Source organism: Macrosteles quadrilineatus, unplaced genomic scaffold, assembly GCF_028750875.1.
Source record: "Macrosteles quadrilineatus isolate MER2022 unplaced genomic scaffold, UCM_ALF_1.0 Scaffold_7__1_contigs__length_78375512, whole genome shotgun sequence".
Lineage (NCBI taxonomy): Eukaryota > Metazoa > Arthropoda > Insecta > Hemiptera > Cicadellidae > Macrosteles > Macrosteles quadrilineatus.
The window spans coordinates 66,770,379-66,788,376 of NW_026542600.1; the positions used below are offsets into that span (position 1 = coordinate 66,770,379).

At 34.4% G+C, this 17,998-nt stretch overlaps 1 protein-coding gene across 1 annotated transcript in view; it reads right to left on the bottom strand.

Moving 5' to 3' along the window:
* Window positions 1-1,757: 1,757 nt before the first annotated feature.
* Window positions 1,758-17,998, bottom strand: part of LOC128998776 (Golgi SNAP receptor complex member 1) — a 40,243-nt gene continuing 24,002 nt past the window's right edge. Inside the window, exons 4-6 of the mRNA XM_054425129.1 lie at window positions 11,832-12,031; window positions 5,335-5,406; window positions 1,758-3,145 (exon numbers count right to left, since the gene is read on the bottom strand). Of these exons, the coding sequence (XP_054281104.1) occupies window positions 2,908-3,145; window positions 5,335-5,406; window positions 11,832-12,031 (510 nt within the window). The 3' untranslated portion in view covers window positions 1,758-2,907. The remainder of the gene's footprint in view (window positions 3,146-5,334; window positions 5,407-11,831; window positions 12,032-17,998) is intronic.

Genomic DNA, 17,998 nt, shown 5'->3' on the forward strand with positions numbered 1-17,998 from the left:
GACCTTTGATGTTTGAGACAAAGTCAACTAGGAAGTCGCTGATGTCCTCTGGAGTCGGAATAATTTTCTCTTTGGTCAGTCCACATTCCTTCTTCACTACTTGCTACGCTGCTTTTTATCTTGTTTCCTCCAGTATCATTAAAGTTTTCATTTGCCGTCATCTTTGTATTCAGGATAGCTTGCTTGTATTTATTTCTTGCAAAATCTTATACAACCATCTTATTCTTGCGATATCTTATGGGACAACCGTGCGCCTATAGCTCTGGTATGGTGGGGTGTAAATGTACAGAAATGACTGGTACATGCCAGCATTGCCGGTACTTGTACCGAGCAAGAAAGAGCCGGAACAGCGATGGCCGTATAGAATTTTTGTTCACCAGTTGTAACGCACTTCCTACAAGGGTCTTCCTACAGCGTGAGCGCTGTAGTATGTGATGATGAGGAAAAGGAGAACGGGAGGGAATGACGAACAGAATTTTCTCTAGACACCACTTAAGAGTACCATTGAATGTATCCTCCGAATGTTACTTCTCTGTGGTAGTATGTAGCTCTACGAGTGTAGGAGTGGATATCTTACCTCTTGTGAGTTCAATATGTTTTGTAAAGTTAGCCTAATCACCGTAAAGATGTATAGTGGAGTCATAATTTTCAGTTATTTACAAGCTTCTCTGCAGCTTTCTGTAGGGTTGAGGTCAGCTGGCGTTTTTATAGATTTTTTCTGGAGCTGCAGTATAAATCCTGGTCCTGGGAGTGAAAAACCAGGATCCCCTAACACCCCCAAAACTTATACACCTAACGAAAAAAATCACACAAAACCTGTTTAACAAGCTCTGTTTAGTCCATACTGGATTGTATCTCTACATTCTTCATTGTTCAATAAAGTATTGTGTAGTTTACTATTTTGTCAACTATGTGTAGTTTTGGAAAGTATCAGTTTATTTAAATATTTAGTTAATTAAGTTCAAAGGATTCAGAATTTATTAGTTCCAACCGGGGTATCTAGACAGGAGAGATACTCTCCAGAAATTTCTTTTGTGGCCCCTATACAAGAAAATGTTAATAAGTTGTTCTTATACGGTGTAGAATAGTTCTATACGGATCTTACGATGGTGATTGATGCACCAAAATGTGCATAATAGTAGGATAAATTTGGGCCATAAGGCGGCAACAGGTAATTTTACCTTTTATGTCAAATAACTGGTCCAGAAACATCATGGCAGAAAAAGAAAATCAGAAACACATTCCCTTGGAAACATTTAAAAACAGCATGGCCACTAATAAAAAAACTAGTTGGGACGACTCAAGCATGAAGCAAGTAGTTCAGTCATACACTGGGCCATTTAAACTGAGTAGTGTGTGACAGCTGTTCCCCTCCTGGACAATTATGCATTATGGCTGGAAGAAACATTATACAAGATGAGCTAACAAACGTATTTAGCAAAGTAAACTGAACATGCAGTGCAATTTACTTTAACCCAAGTCAAAAATATGGATGACAATTTTCATCATTTTCAACAGGTACCATCAATAAATGACTGTGATAAGTATTCACAATCTTTTTACTGACTTGATGATATCCTTGACTCAATCTTGAGTTATGTACACTGCACCAGAAAATTTTACTTGATATTCAAACAATGAATATTTACTTAAGATAAAATTTAAAATTCTGAATTATGGTTTATTAACCTTTAGACTACATTTGGACTATCTTATACCCTACAATAAAAGAAGTAAAAAGGTAATGAAAAATATACTTTCAAAAACATAGAAACTTTTATTCGTAACATATAAGATTATAATATTTTTTACTAATTTATTATATACACATATTTAAACATTTAGGCTCTTCTGACACCATTAATCTCAGTCTAAACAGCACAAAACTTAGTTATGGTACATAAAAAGATAAATTAAAAACAATCTACACTAATAAATTATCAAAAGGCATCATCCCCACTTCAATCCAACTAATGATTTAAAAAATAAAAAAACACATTGGGAATAAGTTTTTGAAAATAGGTATACTTTTTATACATATTTGAAAAAACTTATCTAACAAAACTCATATGTAACTTTTTAGAATGAAACTACATACTAAATTGTAACATGTGGTAACGTTTACGTAATTTATATCATTGACTTTTCATGCTATTGTTAAATCTGAAGCCTGTTTTACGAGTGAGTGTCTGATGTCCGTAACTTTTAAATGAACTCATGTTGACTAGATATTTTATATCATTTTAGGGTGGATGAAATTGTGTTTTATTTTTTTGTTACAATTCGAAAAAACAATAAAAAAATAAAATATTACATTTAATTAAATAGTTTTAAGGCTGGTTAAATAGCAAGTATATTAAGTAGTACACATCAAAAATCACTGCCCGCTACATCAACAGGACAGAAAGATGCTTAGAATTGTCTTTGACTAATTTTTAAAGCTGATAAATTGTATATCTTAGCGTCACAATAATTATTTAGATGTTAAGACTGTTTAATTAATGTGACAATCTATTGTAATGTGTGAAAAGTCTCGATCAAATCAATAATAGCTCTATATTAAAGAAATGCTATCTTAAGATTGGATTGAAGGGTATAGTGGAAGATTATGACATTAAACATTTTTGAGGTGTGACATTCCAAGAAATGAGGGATGACCTTAAACTGTCAACATAAAAGAATCAATTTTTTTCAGAAAAAGTACCAATATTGTCAATTTATAGTGGGAATCCCTTGCAGGTCAGAGTTGTAGGTAAAAAGGTAAAATATCTTGAAAATTGTTACTACAATAGAAATCATTATTTTCCAAAATGGTCATTTATTTTGTTTCTTAAACTCCCGAAAAATGTTATATTTGTTTGATAAATACCCAGTGTGATTTCAGAGGAGACATAATTAACAACAAGTCTAGTGGAAAAGATATAGCAGCATAAGGAATGTGCAAATGCCAACTACTAGACCAATGATGAGAGAGTCTCGACGTTTGCGCAAATTTATCCTCTGTACAAGACTGTTGACGACAGGGAAGCGACTCCCCAAGTCGTGAATGCGAGTCTGTATCCGTTTCATACTGAGTCGTTGCGAGACGAGGTGTTCCCTTGTCTCCACTGCGATAGAGATTTGGTCATCCACCATGCGTTCTGAACTGCGAACAATGCATCCCGTTGAACTAAAAAGCTACACTGTTGGAGATGAGCTTGATAATAATGTTAGTAGTATATATTAAGTATACGAAGGGTGTCTAGGTTGTCTGAAGAGGTTGAGGATGAGGGGAGGAAACAGGTGTTCATCACTAGTGGTGTGCAAATGTGAAATGTGCCATTCGAAACATTTGAATTATTTATCCATTCAAAATTGCTGCATTCAAAAATTATTTAAGAGTTTAATGATATTGTTTATGGAATCACAAATTTTAGAGAATTTTAAAGTAACACGTGTTTTTTTTTATTATTCACTACAAACCTATTTATCGATCAAATAAACTTAATTATGTGTTCAAAAATAATATTCTAAATGAAACTTCACAGTTATGACTGAAACTTCATAAGACTGTCTTCAGGTTTAAACAGCCATACACAAATCTTTTGGAGCATTACCGTTATGAAACTTTTTTACTTTAACACGTTGAGTGCGGCCGTTCCCAATCGAGTACGGTGCTCGGCGCCCGTAGGGTGTGTCCATACCCGATAGGGAACGCTCGGCAATGCCTTTCGTATATCTTCGTTTTTGCTCTAGCGTCGGTCAAAGGCGGACCTATACCACGTTGTCGTGTAGTGTGGCACTTGCTTTTTGTTGTGGTGTAGGTTGGTAGCAAATTTCCCCGTAAAATCCCCGTCTGGCAAGCTTAAAAATCAACTTGTTGTCTCGTCTTTCTCCCTCCAATTGGCAATACAATCACAAGCAATCGAAGCTGCGGGTTGCGCCGCACTGGGTATACACCTGCCATTTCTGCCATTTGATGTGCCTCAGCGAACGTGTTAATAAGAAAAAACAGGACTGGTGTAACATGATAGAAATTACAATATTGCATAAGATAACATGAAATCTAGACCATTCAATGCAGGCTATTGACACAAGGTACCAACTGATTAATTGCTGCCAATGGAACAAATTAAAATAATGAATTATACCTAAACAGATTGTGTTGGAACTGATAGATTAATGCTCTTGTTTACTTACAATAATGTAAAAAAGCAAGTGTTTTATTTGTAATAAATTAATTTGAAATTGAATACATAATCTTAAATATTCAAAACAAAACATTTTGTAAATGAAATTCATTCTAAAACATTCTTCAAAAACCGGAGCATCTCCCCTCATCTCCTCACAGTTGGGAGAGTATTTATTTTCATTGTAATTCTTTTTACTAACCAAATAAAGGTTGGCGGCCTTCTTTTGGACTACCCACTGAGCCTAAGATTATTGAAGTTTATGAGTGACATACTAATTTTTGGGCAATCATAAGCTGAAGTATTAATATAACATCTAATTTGCTGAAGCGAATGTAAACTGTTAGCTCTTGGCCTGAAACTTTTGACTCCAATAGTCTGTCATCCTATAGAACCGTGGTCTGTGTTGATTTAAGGAAAATAATGTACCATCCTGGACAGGCCAGAGAGGACAGCAGTATTGGTCTCAAATCAGCAATGTTTGGCTTACAGTACAACCTTGGTACCGGGACCATGGACAGAACAGTGAAAAGGTCGGATATGAGAGGTTCTACTGTACTACACTGAGTTACCATCTTTGGCAATCTATCTTGATGTTTTGGTAATATTTCCAATAAGGATGGACTAAATACATTGGTACACAAACATTTTGTCATCTAACTGGGAATGCCTTATTTTACCGCCATAAAAGTAGTTATAATAACCATCCACCAAAAATTTTTACTTTCACTACTATTTTAATAGTCTTGATAATTTGTAGGCTACAGTTACGAGTATTTTGTCACATTCTACCATTAATTTAAAAAATGGTTCAAACCATCAGTTATATTTATAGTTAACTATTTCTAGTTATAACTTTCTAATTGCTGATAAAATATTCAGTAAAAATACAGTAAATGATACAAATACAACAGTTCCAACTATGGTACACCATTCATTTTGGCTATCAGGAGAAAAACTGCAACTAATTTATGATGTATGGGATTTGTGCTTTAGAATTTTTATAGAACTAACGGCTATTATTTGTGTTATAATAAAAACTAATTTACTACATAACATACCAAAATGATTGAATAAACAAGAATTAAAAAATTGAATGATAATTGGAGAATTGAGAGAAATTAGAAAATCTAATTGGTTCTAATGGTAAAAATATTTTACTTACTTCCTTATGTGTTTATTTTCCTTCATGTATAAATCCATTCGCCGATTGAGCCCGCTTGAATTTTTGTAAGAACTGTAAACCACAACAAGAATTATTTAAAAATAATAATGTTAAGTAAGAATACAACTTGAACGAGCCTGTCATAACTGTTCAGACAGGAAACTTTTGGAAATAAAAACATTTTCTTTCAAAAAAACTTTTACAGAAAGCCTAAAAAAGATGGATTGCCACTATTCTTACCCTGTCACTGTTCTTTAGCACAGTCAAATAAACCAAAAAATGCCATTAGGGTGAAATAATTCCCGGAGAGTTGGAACTTGAAGATTGAAGAAAATAAAAAGTCCTGATGGGTTCAGTTGTTGAGTTTGACTAAGGGAAGGGCTCTAAATGTGACTTTTTTTAGTTTTTTGCTTATAAATTGGAATCTGTAAGGCGGTTGACACACGGGAAGACTGAAACCCAACTAAAGTTGAACCAACTGTTTTTTGACGCGATTACGATTGCAGTTGCGTTGGTTAAATCCGCACACGGGCGCGACCGAAATAATTGTAGTTGAGTTGAGACAATGAACGAGTTCAAATTTTATCATAACGATACTGTGTACTGTGTATGGTGTTTGAAATGTGTAGTAGTGTTTAAGAAGCCCTGGTGTTTTATAGACGATCAAGAAAGTGTAGAGGACACAGAAGGTATTGGGTACATCCGTATGTTAAAACAAATATTCATTGTAGGCTGTTTGTAGCTGCTGCTGCATCACAAGAAACAGACGCATAATTTCAGTCTATGTACAGGATGTCAATACTTACAATATTCACAAAAATCTACAATATTCACAAAAATACTGGAAAAGTTGTTCAAACCAGGCGACTGAAATCACCTAGCAACCGGCAGGTCCGGTTGCTTAACGACTGATCGCCGACTGGTCGCATCGCAGTCGCACCGTGTGCACTGTCCCACATAACTACATTGGTCGGGACACAGGCGACTAGTTTGTCCAACTAGTTGTCGATTTCAGTTGGAAAACAGTATTCCCGTGTGTCGATGGCCTAAGTCAAATTAAAAAGTGTTATGTACAAAAGTTAAAGGTGACAAAATTCCCTACAAAAAGCTTCTAAGCATTTCAGCCCTAGGAACAACCATGTCCGATCTGGACTTATATTGCACGCATCTCAGTTCTCAGTTGTAATTAACCAATGTGTGCTGCACTGTTGTGTTTGATGGTTACTCAGATACTGTCAACAGCACAAAACATGCTGAACAACAACGACGAGCCACCACCAAGACCATTTCCACATTGATTTAACTGAAGAAATAACAGTACAGCAAGAAAACTTTCTTTGTTATGACAAAAATAAGCCAGGTTCATGAATATGCTGTGTCAGAAAATGATCTCCGAGGGTATTTAAGTCAGACAGGCTGAGGCTGAAGCTGATACAACAATTTTACGGTGTGCAGTGGAAAAAGCAGCATTCCGTGGCCATGTTGCTATTGTTGGAACGGATGTAGATTAACAAATATATGATATGCTTTGAAGCTGGTCCTGCTGATTGCATTAGCTCCACTCGAGTAAGTTTGCATATTCTTTAAACCAGGAAAACGTAAAGTAGAAAGCAGAACGTATTCCTCCGTTGAATTACAGAAATGTGACTTTGACAGAATGACAGAAGCATATTGTTAATTCACGGGTTTAGTGGGTGTGACCTCGTCATTATTTAGAAAAGACAAGTCATCATTTGTGAAATTGTTAAGTAGGGATAGCAGTTGGGATACCATCTCCAATGTATTTTACAGCTCGACTTCGGCGCAAAAGGAAATCTCGACAGCCAGTGAGCAGATGATCCTGGCGATGTACAAATCTCGAGAAAAATATCTGGAAAAACACTGATACATTGCATTTATCAAATCCACCACTAGGCTGAAGGCAGACCTCCCGTCTCTACCTACCACAAATAAAAGTCTCTGCAAAGCAACATTCGTTACAGTATATTTGCAAGTGCGAGAATGGCTGGAAAAATACCACCAACATTAGGGTTGGACAACGGGCATCGAAGGACAGCTACAACCCCTTAATGCCCTGTCCCCTTACTTATCTTGCTACTCTGGCTGCTATCCTCACAACGATCTTTTGCAACTATACAAAAGGTTGTGAATGCCATAAATAAGGGATCCACTGCTCAACAACTTGCGGAAATGGCGAGGGAGCGTGCACCAATGACCCTTCGGTAGACAACGATTCCGTGAATGAGGACTACCCTGAAGAACCCCCGGATCCCCGGTTTAAGAGATATGACCAATGTTTGCAATCATTAACATTATTTTTAGTAATATTAACTTCAAAAACAGAAATTTTTTACTTTTAAATGCAAATTAAACACAATTTTTAAAATATTGTTTTTTTTACCCTTTTGCCCTAAACGTTTAAGTCCTGCGACAAAAGTGCATGGAATCTTTTTGTGAGGAATTTTGTCAGCTTTAACTTTTGTGTATAACACTTTTTAATATCACTCAGAGAGATTCCAATGTATAATCGAAAAACTAAAAAATAACATTTAGAGCCCCAGCTTAGTCAAGCTCGACCCCCACCCATCAGGACTTTTTATTTTCTTCAATTTAATGAACAAAAGGAGCTATTAAGTCCCCACTCTCTAGTAATTATTTCACATGATTAGTCTAATTTAACTGGGCTACTTGTTACTTACCCTCCTCAGAAATCAATAGTATCGTCACCACATTAATACTACACTTGTATGTGTTTTTACACTAAAATGTAATTATTATTATTTTTTTTTTACTTACTTGGTACAGTCTATAAACATTCTCTTTTAAACACTTAGCTATATAGGCTTATTTATGTAGTATCTTTTTCACTGCTGTTTTTTCTTTCATTATGTTGAGTCAGTCATAAAATTAGCTCAACAACTTCTTAAACACAGAAAAAGTGTGTAGATGAAATCCAAAATTTAAAAGAATGAACTGAAATTAAATTCATTACATATTAAATGACACAAAAATGTCCTATCCTTAAAAAAATGTCACTTTAAAATAAATTTTTATGATGCATGAGTTTTATTGTCAGCTGTCATTTAATACGCAAGCAGGTTTTTTGTGACAATTACTCCTCCGAAACTACTGAACAGATTGCCATGTTCTTGGTGTCAATGGAAAGAGCGTAACGTGAAGTTGTGCAGGAAACTTTCTTTTTAGGTAAATAATTAGAGGAAGAGGCCCTGGGGCCCTTTAAAGTTTTGTATTTCTCCATAAGATTAACATGGGAAACAAATATTGTTATGAAACTCCTGCTGTTTTCAGGAATTAAAAGTGTGATGAAAAACATATGTTAATTGTAAACAGTCAATAAGTTTGTTAATTTAACAGTTTGTTTGCTACAAACATTTACTTACTTGGTTAAAATGAAATAGTTACTATTTGAATTTGGGTTGGCATAAATATTACAATGGAAAAAACGAGAGAGAGCCTGGAAAAATTGATTTACTAAAAAGAAAACTTAATTATCACTGTGTTGCATTTCTTGGTAATCATTGACAGAGCCGATTTGCAAACTATGGAAACATAGGAAAGTCATAGAACACCACCAAGGAGAAGAAATAGAAATAATGTTGTTTTTTTTTTATTTTTAATCGTTATTATGGACAACCTATTGCGGCTATGAGTAAGTCTATTTGAAGAAAATACAAAAAAACAAGATCAGCTTTTTGAAAAAAGATTAGATATTTACAAGAAATGTTGATTATATCGATCTGTTATGTACATCTTGAGTATTCCATAATCTTTGAGTCGAATCTTATAAAGTCATAAAAAATTATGACTGTTATTCGTTTTAAAATAACGCCTGTAGTACTTAGCAATTGCTCGATTTTGAGCAACAGGGACACTAGTACTTATTTAATACGCAAGCAGGGTTTTTGTGACAATTACTCCTCCGAAACTACTGAACCGATTGACATGTTTTTGGTGTCATTGGAAAGAGCGTAACGTGAAGATGTGCAGGACACTTTCTTTTCACGGAAATAATTAGAGAGTGAGGCCCTGGGGCCCTTTAAAGTTTTGTATTTCTCCATAAGATTAACATGGGAAATAAAAATTGTTATGAAACTCCAGCTGTTGTCAGAAATTAAAAGTGAGAAGAAGAACATATGTTAATAGTAAACAGTCAATAAGTTTGCTAATTTAACAGTTTGCTACAAACATTTACTGACTTGGTTAAAATTAAATATTTACTATTTGAATTTGGGTTGGCGTAAATATTACAATGGAAAAAACCGAGAGAGCCTCGATAAATTGATATAATCTGTTATGCACATCTTGAGTATTTCTATAATCTTTGAGTCGAATCTTTTCATAAGAAATTATGCCTGTTATTCGTTTTAAAATAACGCCTGTAATACTTAGCAATTGCTTGAATTCGAGCAACAGGGACACTAGTAATGTAAAAAGAGTGACTAACTAAGTAATAAAGGTACTGTGTGCCTGAGTCAAACTAAACAAATTATAAATTATTGTACATAAATAACATACTGTATTTACAAATGGAAAAATCTTCCTGCACAAAGATATATCTAAGGTGGTAAGCCATTGAAGACCCTTCCATATACAAAGTTATGCAGACCAGCCATTTGTTAAAGAAAAACAGCAAGCAATCATTGTCTATAAGCTGCGTGAGTACCTATGCTCCTCATTAAGGAAGGTACTGCTACCTTTTGTTTAGTGTACATTTTGTCTTTGCTTAGTGTGATAAACTTGAAATAAAATCTATGTCCTATGCTCAGCTGTATTTTAAGTTATGAGGCTTTCTTTGCAATAATAACTGTGGGTGTATTTTTGAGGTAAGTTTTTACGTTTTGTCAATTTACATAGTTTTCTCTTTCTGTTTCTGTCCCTTTGGCCAAGGAGGTAGTTTAGCATTTTATTATGATACCGTCAATAAATAACCTCCTGTAAGTTTGAAGGGTTCTGATGCATTCATATATGCATACATATATATAGCATTACAGAAAATTCAGGATATTTTATGACAGCTAAGCATCACCTGAAATTCCAAAGCTTAGCAAATCAACCGTAAAATTTAAAAAGCATTTGCAAAAATCAACAATGGCAGATTGTATAGTGAAAAGCTGTTTTCTTAAGCACACATTGGAATACCTAGAGTTGTATTGTGCTGAACCCCTTGTCAATCTACCCAAGGCATTGGCTATATTATAACCTTTGGCTGATAAATCTTCAAGAGTGTATTTGCTGCACAAAACAATAATATTTGATTTCACAATATATTCAAAATTCAGTAAAACCCTTCGATCAAAAAAGCAACAAAAATATTTATTTTAATCCTGCAAACATAAACCAGAAAAATTTTGTTGATTAACTGATAAAATTGGATACTTTCCTTAATTTTTTATTAGATTAAATTTTGATATACGTTCTTTTATATTCTTGTTTTGTTAAGTACCTATTATTATTAAATTTAAATACATGACTATGGTCTTTTGCATGGTAAACTATGTTGAAATTGTATCTTTGGAGTTGTTTACTTAAAATTAGATTGATAATTTAATATTACTGAGATTGCCAACTGAAATTAGAATCTAGAGTTGGGATTTCTTTCCTTACTGGTTGTTATTGTTCTCAACAACTCAAATTTTATTGTTTGCTTGGATTTAGGTTACTTAGTATTTCACTAACTGCCTTTTTAATGTCCAATTTTTTTAAAGCTAGCTGATTCATGTAACGTAACAAATGGTGTTGATTTTTTTACTAAAATGATTGTAATGTTTATGCACAGTTGGGTCACAGTCTCTCGCCAACTTTATGAATTTTCACTATGCCATTGATGCCTTTGAAAGATTGATTTGTCTAGCCAGGGAATGAGAAATTTTGGGCGAATAGAAACACAAAGACAGAGAATGGTTATTAATTAATTATAAATTACTTACATATTCCTTGGAAACACTTAATTGGTTAAGTAGATTACAATTTAAGTCAAATATAATGGCCCTACTATGAAAGATTCTTTTTCATAAATGGAAGGTCTATAAACATATTTTAAAAATATGTTAAATAAATAGCTTCTTAATCAGCATCCTTTGAGTTATTGTTTTCTCAGACAGACTCATATATACAATAAGAGGAAAGTTTGTATATTTGTTACTTTGATCTTGGAATCGGCACTAAGAAACACTTTTATACATATGGTATGACTATGTTGTCTAGTACAAGTTCTTGAAGATTGTTACCCGGTATAGCAAAGAGAAATCAATTTTTGCTATAATATGCATATAAACTTTCAAATATTTAACATGGGCCTTATGCAGACAGTATTACAGACTGTCAATACTGTATGAAAATGTCAGGGCTTTTCAATTCCACATTATATTTTTAGAAGACAATGTTTTTTATATTAATATTTTTTTGAACTACAAAAATTATTAAAATTTTATTATTAGGTATCAAAGTAATTTTAGATTCAATAGTGCCACACTTACTCAATATCTTTCTTGACACTGTGAAGTAGGTTTTCTCTCTCCCTACGTGCTCGGTAGTTCTGTTGTGTCTTGCGGAATTCCTGTGTGTAATCCTGAAGGATATCACGATGGCGCTGCAGTGTATGAAGCATTGCAGCTCCTCCCCCACTTGCCTGCTCACTTGATGCTATTTCTCCTAACTTTTCATTAACTGCTGCTAACTGTAATAAAACCTCAGTTTAGTTGACTAATTTTGTTATTAATATGTGTTGTGTAGCCTATATGCGTGAGGCAATGGACAGTGAGTCAGAGGTACAAATAAAAGTTTAGTTGAGATAACCTTAACACCTCATCCAATGCTTAAGACTACATTATACTACATAAGCTGTGTCAAAAATTGATGATCCTATAATAAATATTCACCCAGTGAAATACCTAACCAGTTTTCACGAGCGATAACTCCACGGATTAGATCGCAGGCGTAACATAAAGGAATGAGCCAACTATCATTCGTTGTATTGATAACCGATGTTTCGCTATCAATATTCAATGTTTCCACAACGATGATAAATTAAATTAAATTAAATAAGGTCTTTATTTGCAAGTCATCAAAGTACAAACTCTGTTTTTCATGACAACTTTTGTCAAATTAAGTAAGTAAAACAATACAATAGTCTATTCATAAAATCAAAAATAAAATTATCCATACAGTTTAGGTAAACATTTCCTTTACACATTTCTTAAACCTATTACAACTTTACTCTTTTAAAGTGGGTGGCAAAGCATTGTACTTTTTTGGGCCAAAGTAACTAAACACCTTCTTCCCCGTTTCCAGTTTTGTCTTTGGCAAGTGTAACAGGCTGTCCTGTCAAGTACTGTGCTCATTTATTTCATGTCTAAATACCAACTTTTTCCTAAGGTATTCAGGTTTTCCCGTCTGAAGAACTTTGTGGACCAGATTTACAGTTTGTATGTTGGAGTACCCCATGATTGACAACACCTTGGCACTCAATCTGTGCTCACTAGTGTGATCAAATTTTTTTTCAGATTGTAGACAAATCTAAGCACTCTGTTCTGCAGCCGGGTAAGGATCATCAGATTTTCCTGAGTAAGGCAACAGGAAAAAGCAGGAAGAGTATAGTATATAACAGGAAAAATGGTTGAGCGGACAATTTCCAACTTAGAAAGTTCTGGCAAAATTGAGCTTAGTCTGCGAAGAGTTTTCAAACGTATTGTTACTGTTTTACAGATAGCTTTGATATAAAGTGACCAATGTTTTTGTTGCATTGATGTTTTAAATAATAACGATGATTTGTACAATTATCGATGTTTATTTGCAACTAAATTTGCATAAGAATAATGAAATTGAGGTAATTAAACGATTATAAAAGTTTAGCTTTAAAAAATCCTATTGTTAAGAGGACAACTTCAATTTAGTTTTATTTACCTCTCAGTCGTTTGTCAACTATTTTTTTGTTCTTTTGGTATTGTTGTGCTTGTAATAAAATTTATCAAAAACTTCTATGCTATTTTGAGCATTTCTATTTTCCTTTTAATCAATAACACTATTTTAAATTTAATAACGTGTACCTAATGGAAACCAAACAAAATTTTAAACTGAAACCAAAAGATAATTATTCATTAATTTTACCAATAAAATTGTTGTTATTACTTCCGTAGTTGTGCCAGTTTATGCGAGCCACAGTTTACTTAATCTAGTAACTTTGATGCAGCTGACATCTGTTCTGTGAATTAATATATTTCCCAAGAACCCATTTAAACGGCAGTTTAAACTTTGCGTAAACAAGCAATTATTCCTATTCTATTTTCAACCATGGATGCATCTTGACTGAAACATGAGATGGTGTATTTAGTGTACAGAAAAAAAAACTTAATACACTGTACTCATTACAGCTACTTGGATTAGCTTCCTGAAGTTTAGTTAGGATGTAGCAGGTAAAGGAACTGACAAATAAAGTTAAAGGTAAATATCATAAAGAAATAAATAAATGGATAAAAATTAAAAAAATATATCTTGATGATCCTAGTATTTCAGTGCTAGTTGAGGGGAAAGGTGATTTGGTTAAGGATGAAGGAGAGAACTGACTAAGAGGAACTTGGAAGATTGTTCAGGAACACCACCTGTTGAATAGTTCTACGACTTAAACCAAAAATGTATACAGGGTGAGTTTTAATTGTCCCCCCCCCCCAACTTTTTTCTACATTTTTTCAAATATCAATCCCAGACCACTTCCAAACATTGTTGGGTAGTAAGTACTTCATTTTGAAGAGGTGGTCATTTCCGGCCGCCATCTTGGATCCGCCATATTGGATGCAAAATTTTTTTTTCAAATGTAAAGGTGGGGTTGTGACCCATTATTTCGAACTAAATTTTTACCCTGATTACAATGCCGCAAACCGTTTAAAAAAATCTTGATTCATTCTAAAGTTATGAGGGCTTTTTAAAACTTTATTTTTAGCCCATTTTAACAGTGTGCATTTACAAACCAAGACCATAATCTCAAAATAGTGCTAGATAAAGATAAGTATACACTACCAGTAATTGTCGACCTATTTTCACTTGGTTATGACTGATGTATTTTTTTCGGCCGCCATCTTGGATCCGCCATTTTGAAATGTGATAAATTATTTTAAATATGAAGGGGGCGTTGTGACCCATCATTTCGAACTACTTTTTTAAGCTGAAGACAATGCCGCAATCCATTTTTTGTTATCAAGTTTTATTTATGAAATATTGAAATTTTTTTGTTAAAAATGTCAATATTTCAAAATCAAAAAATGAAAATGAAAAACGGATCATGGAATTAAGTTCAGCTTAAAAAAGTAGTTCGAAATGATGGGTCACAACGCCCCCTTCATATTTAAAATAATTTATCACATTTCAAAATGGCGGATCCAAGATGGCGGCCGAAAAAAATACATCAGTCATAACCAAGTGAAAACAAGTCGACAATTACTGGTAGTGTATACTTATCTTTATCTAGCACTATTTTGAGATTATGGTCTTAGTTTGTAAATGCACAATGTTAAAATGGGCTAAAAATAAAGTTTTAAAAAGCCCTCATAACTTTAGAATGAATCAAGATTTTTTTAAACGGTTTGCGGAATTGTAATCAGGGTAAAAATTTAGTTCAAAATAATGGGTCACAACCCCACTTTTACATTTGAAAAAAAAATTTTGCATCCAATATGGCGGATCCAAGATGGCGGCCGGAAATGGCCACCTTGTCAAAATGAAGTACTTACTACCCAACAATGTTTGGAAGTGGTCTGGGATTGATATTTGAAAAAATGTAGAAAAAAGTTGGGGGGGGGACAATTAAAACTCACCCTGTATAAGGGACCATGGGCTTCAGCCAACCACTTCCATAGGGTTACAAATCAAATTAAAATATCTCTGTTCATTGAAAATTACAATTCTGTACATAAATAGGGTCATCAAAAATTAATATATAATTTGTGTTTATCATGGGCTAAATAAAGTAGGCTACATTCTAAGTAAGTAAATAAGTACCTATATGTACAGTGAATTTAATATTAGTTTATCAACTTCCCGGAACTTCTCCACTTTTACTGCTCCAAATCTTCAAATGAACATAAAATAAGTTGATAGGGTAGGCCTATTTTTCAAACTAGGCCTATTCTTAAGTTTATTAATTTAGTGTTTATCTTTAGTCTGTTAAAAAAAAATGGTCAGAAGTTGTCAAATGTTTGGTTTTATAAGCTCATATTAAGAGCAAAAAGATCATCAGTAGGCTACAGGTGACAAATACTTTATGTATACTACGTCAATCTTTTGGTCAGTATTAGAGAGGGGTGGCTGAAACCTAGGCATTTAAAACACTTCTGGATATTCACTCTCCATCTAAGCTTGCTGTCAACCCAGCCGATCTTAATCTGTTGAGGGTGTAGTAGCATGTAAGTACATGTCTTTTTTTATAATTACATGTATCTGCAAGTTGTATTTTAGTTTTCAAGAGTTGTTAGCCTCCGGATTACGTTTGAATAATTATAATGGTTTAAATACCTGCATTCAGTAATCCAAAATGTTGCTTGTGGCAACTATAGTTTCGATTCACAGGGAATCATCTTCAGGCCGTACAAGGCGTCGTTATTCACCTCCGTATATGAAGGTCGTCATTTAATAAATAAGTACATAGAACACGAACACACACGAAAACACACATTGATAGACGGACATTTAACATTAAAAATACAGAGGACTCGGAGACACGAGACAGGTGACGCGACCGGGTGGACGTTGTAGCTCGAACTCAGTTGTACAACAACACAATCAACAACAACAATCAATTATACTACAACTGAAGCCTCGTCCACACATGGCGATTTGTCTGCGGAAACATTGTCTGCCGACTGTCTCCAGTATGTTGCCATTTTGTCTCCAGTATGTCGGCCGACTGTCGGCAGACAAATTTCGGTGTTTCTGGAGACAAAATACAGTGTTTTCTGTTTCCCGTTCGAATGGGAAACACGGAGACAAGAGACAAAACTTTTGTCTCAAGTCTGGATGTGTGGACGTGTCTGGAGACAGGAGACTGGATACAAGCCGAAGGTGTTCAATATTCATCCTATTTAGTTATACTGCAAAGCGGTAATATTACGATTTTTGGGCGGTAATAAAAGAGCTGGATTGAGTTTCTTGAAAGTTTTGGAATTAGTTTTCAATGATTTATATCATTATATGACATTTTATTGAATTGTTCATCTCTTCAAGTTTAAAATCTTAAGACCAACAAAGCCCAGCAAAATTTCAAAATCTTAAGGAGTCAACCTCGTGAAGTTACTAAATCCTCCACCTAATCTGAAGGTCTGATAGAAGATTGCGACCATCGTACGAACCTTGCTCGAGAAAATGTTGAGTCCATCATAGTCTCTTCCTGGATTCATAGGCCCATGGCTCAGAAAAATGAAGCCCGCATAGGATATAATTACGTCCTCCTCGGTCACCATACCAACAAACATGGAAACACTGGCTGGCTAGTGTGGACGCAAAACACATCGGAAACTTGTATCTGAAACTGTGTTGACAGACTGTCTGCCGACTGTCCGTGCACAGTCGGCAGACAGTCGGCCGACTCAGTCTCCATGTTTGGACTAGGCTTGAGTTCGAGCTACAACTTCCACCCGGTCGCGTCACCTGTCTCGTGTCTCCGAGTACTCGGTATTTTTAATGTTAAATGTCCGTCTATCAATGTGCGTTTTTGTGTGGGTTCGTGTTCTATGTACTTATTTATTAAATGACGACCTTCATATACAGAGATGAATAACGACACCTTGCATGGCCTGAAGATGATTCCCTGTGAATTGAAACTATAGTTGCCACAAGCAACATTTTGGATTACTGAATGCAAGTATTTAAACCATTATAATTGTATTTTAGAGTTTGTATTTTAAAGTATTTTTATTTTTAAGCTTATTTTATGCTTGTATTTTTATTCAAATATATTTGTATGTTCAATGCGCAGTAGCCTATTCATAATACACTGCACATATATTTGAATGAATATTTGGCTGATTTTGTAAGCGAATACGTTTATCTGAAGGTTTTATCTATGCATTTGTATGTCTATTTTATGTTAGTATCCCTATGTTTGTATCTCTATTTTCATAATAGAACCAACTTATGATAATGTTATAGGTTCATTGCATCTTTGATGGGCTTTATATAAACATTTAAGCTGTTGAGAAGCTCCTAAATATGCATTAAGCACTTTTATTGAATGTTTCTTAATGTGTTGATAACAAGTACCTATTGTAAACTAAATAATCATACCTTTATTATAATTGCTTCCATTATCATATAAATTTTACGTAATAGAATTGTGTACTAAACATTGATGAAAATATCTTCCGGGAATAGCAATTTGCATTACAACAAATTAATGGTGTGTGGGAAATTGGCACTTTGTGGACATGAGGGTGGCGAACCACGGCGCAGGTTATGTGTAGCAGGTAGCAAGCAGTGAAAGTGAATAATGGGGTAGAACATAGACAAGGGTTTAGACACTGGCATAACTGGCAGAAGGGGTCGTAGCTCCCACCATTCAGCGGCCACAGAACTGGTCGCTACACGCAGTACTATTACAAAAGTATGTTGTGGGAGAACTTGTGCTGTTGCTCGTGACGCCTGCAATTGGTGTGATACA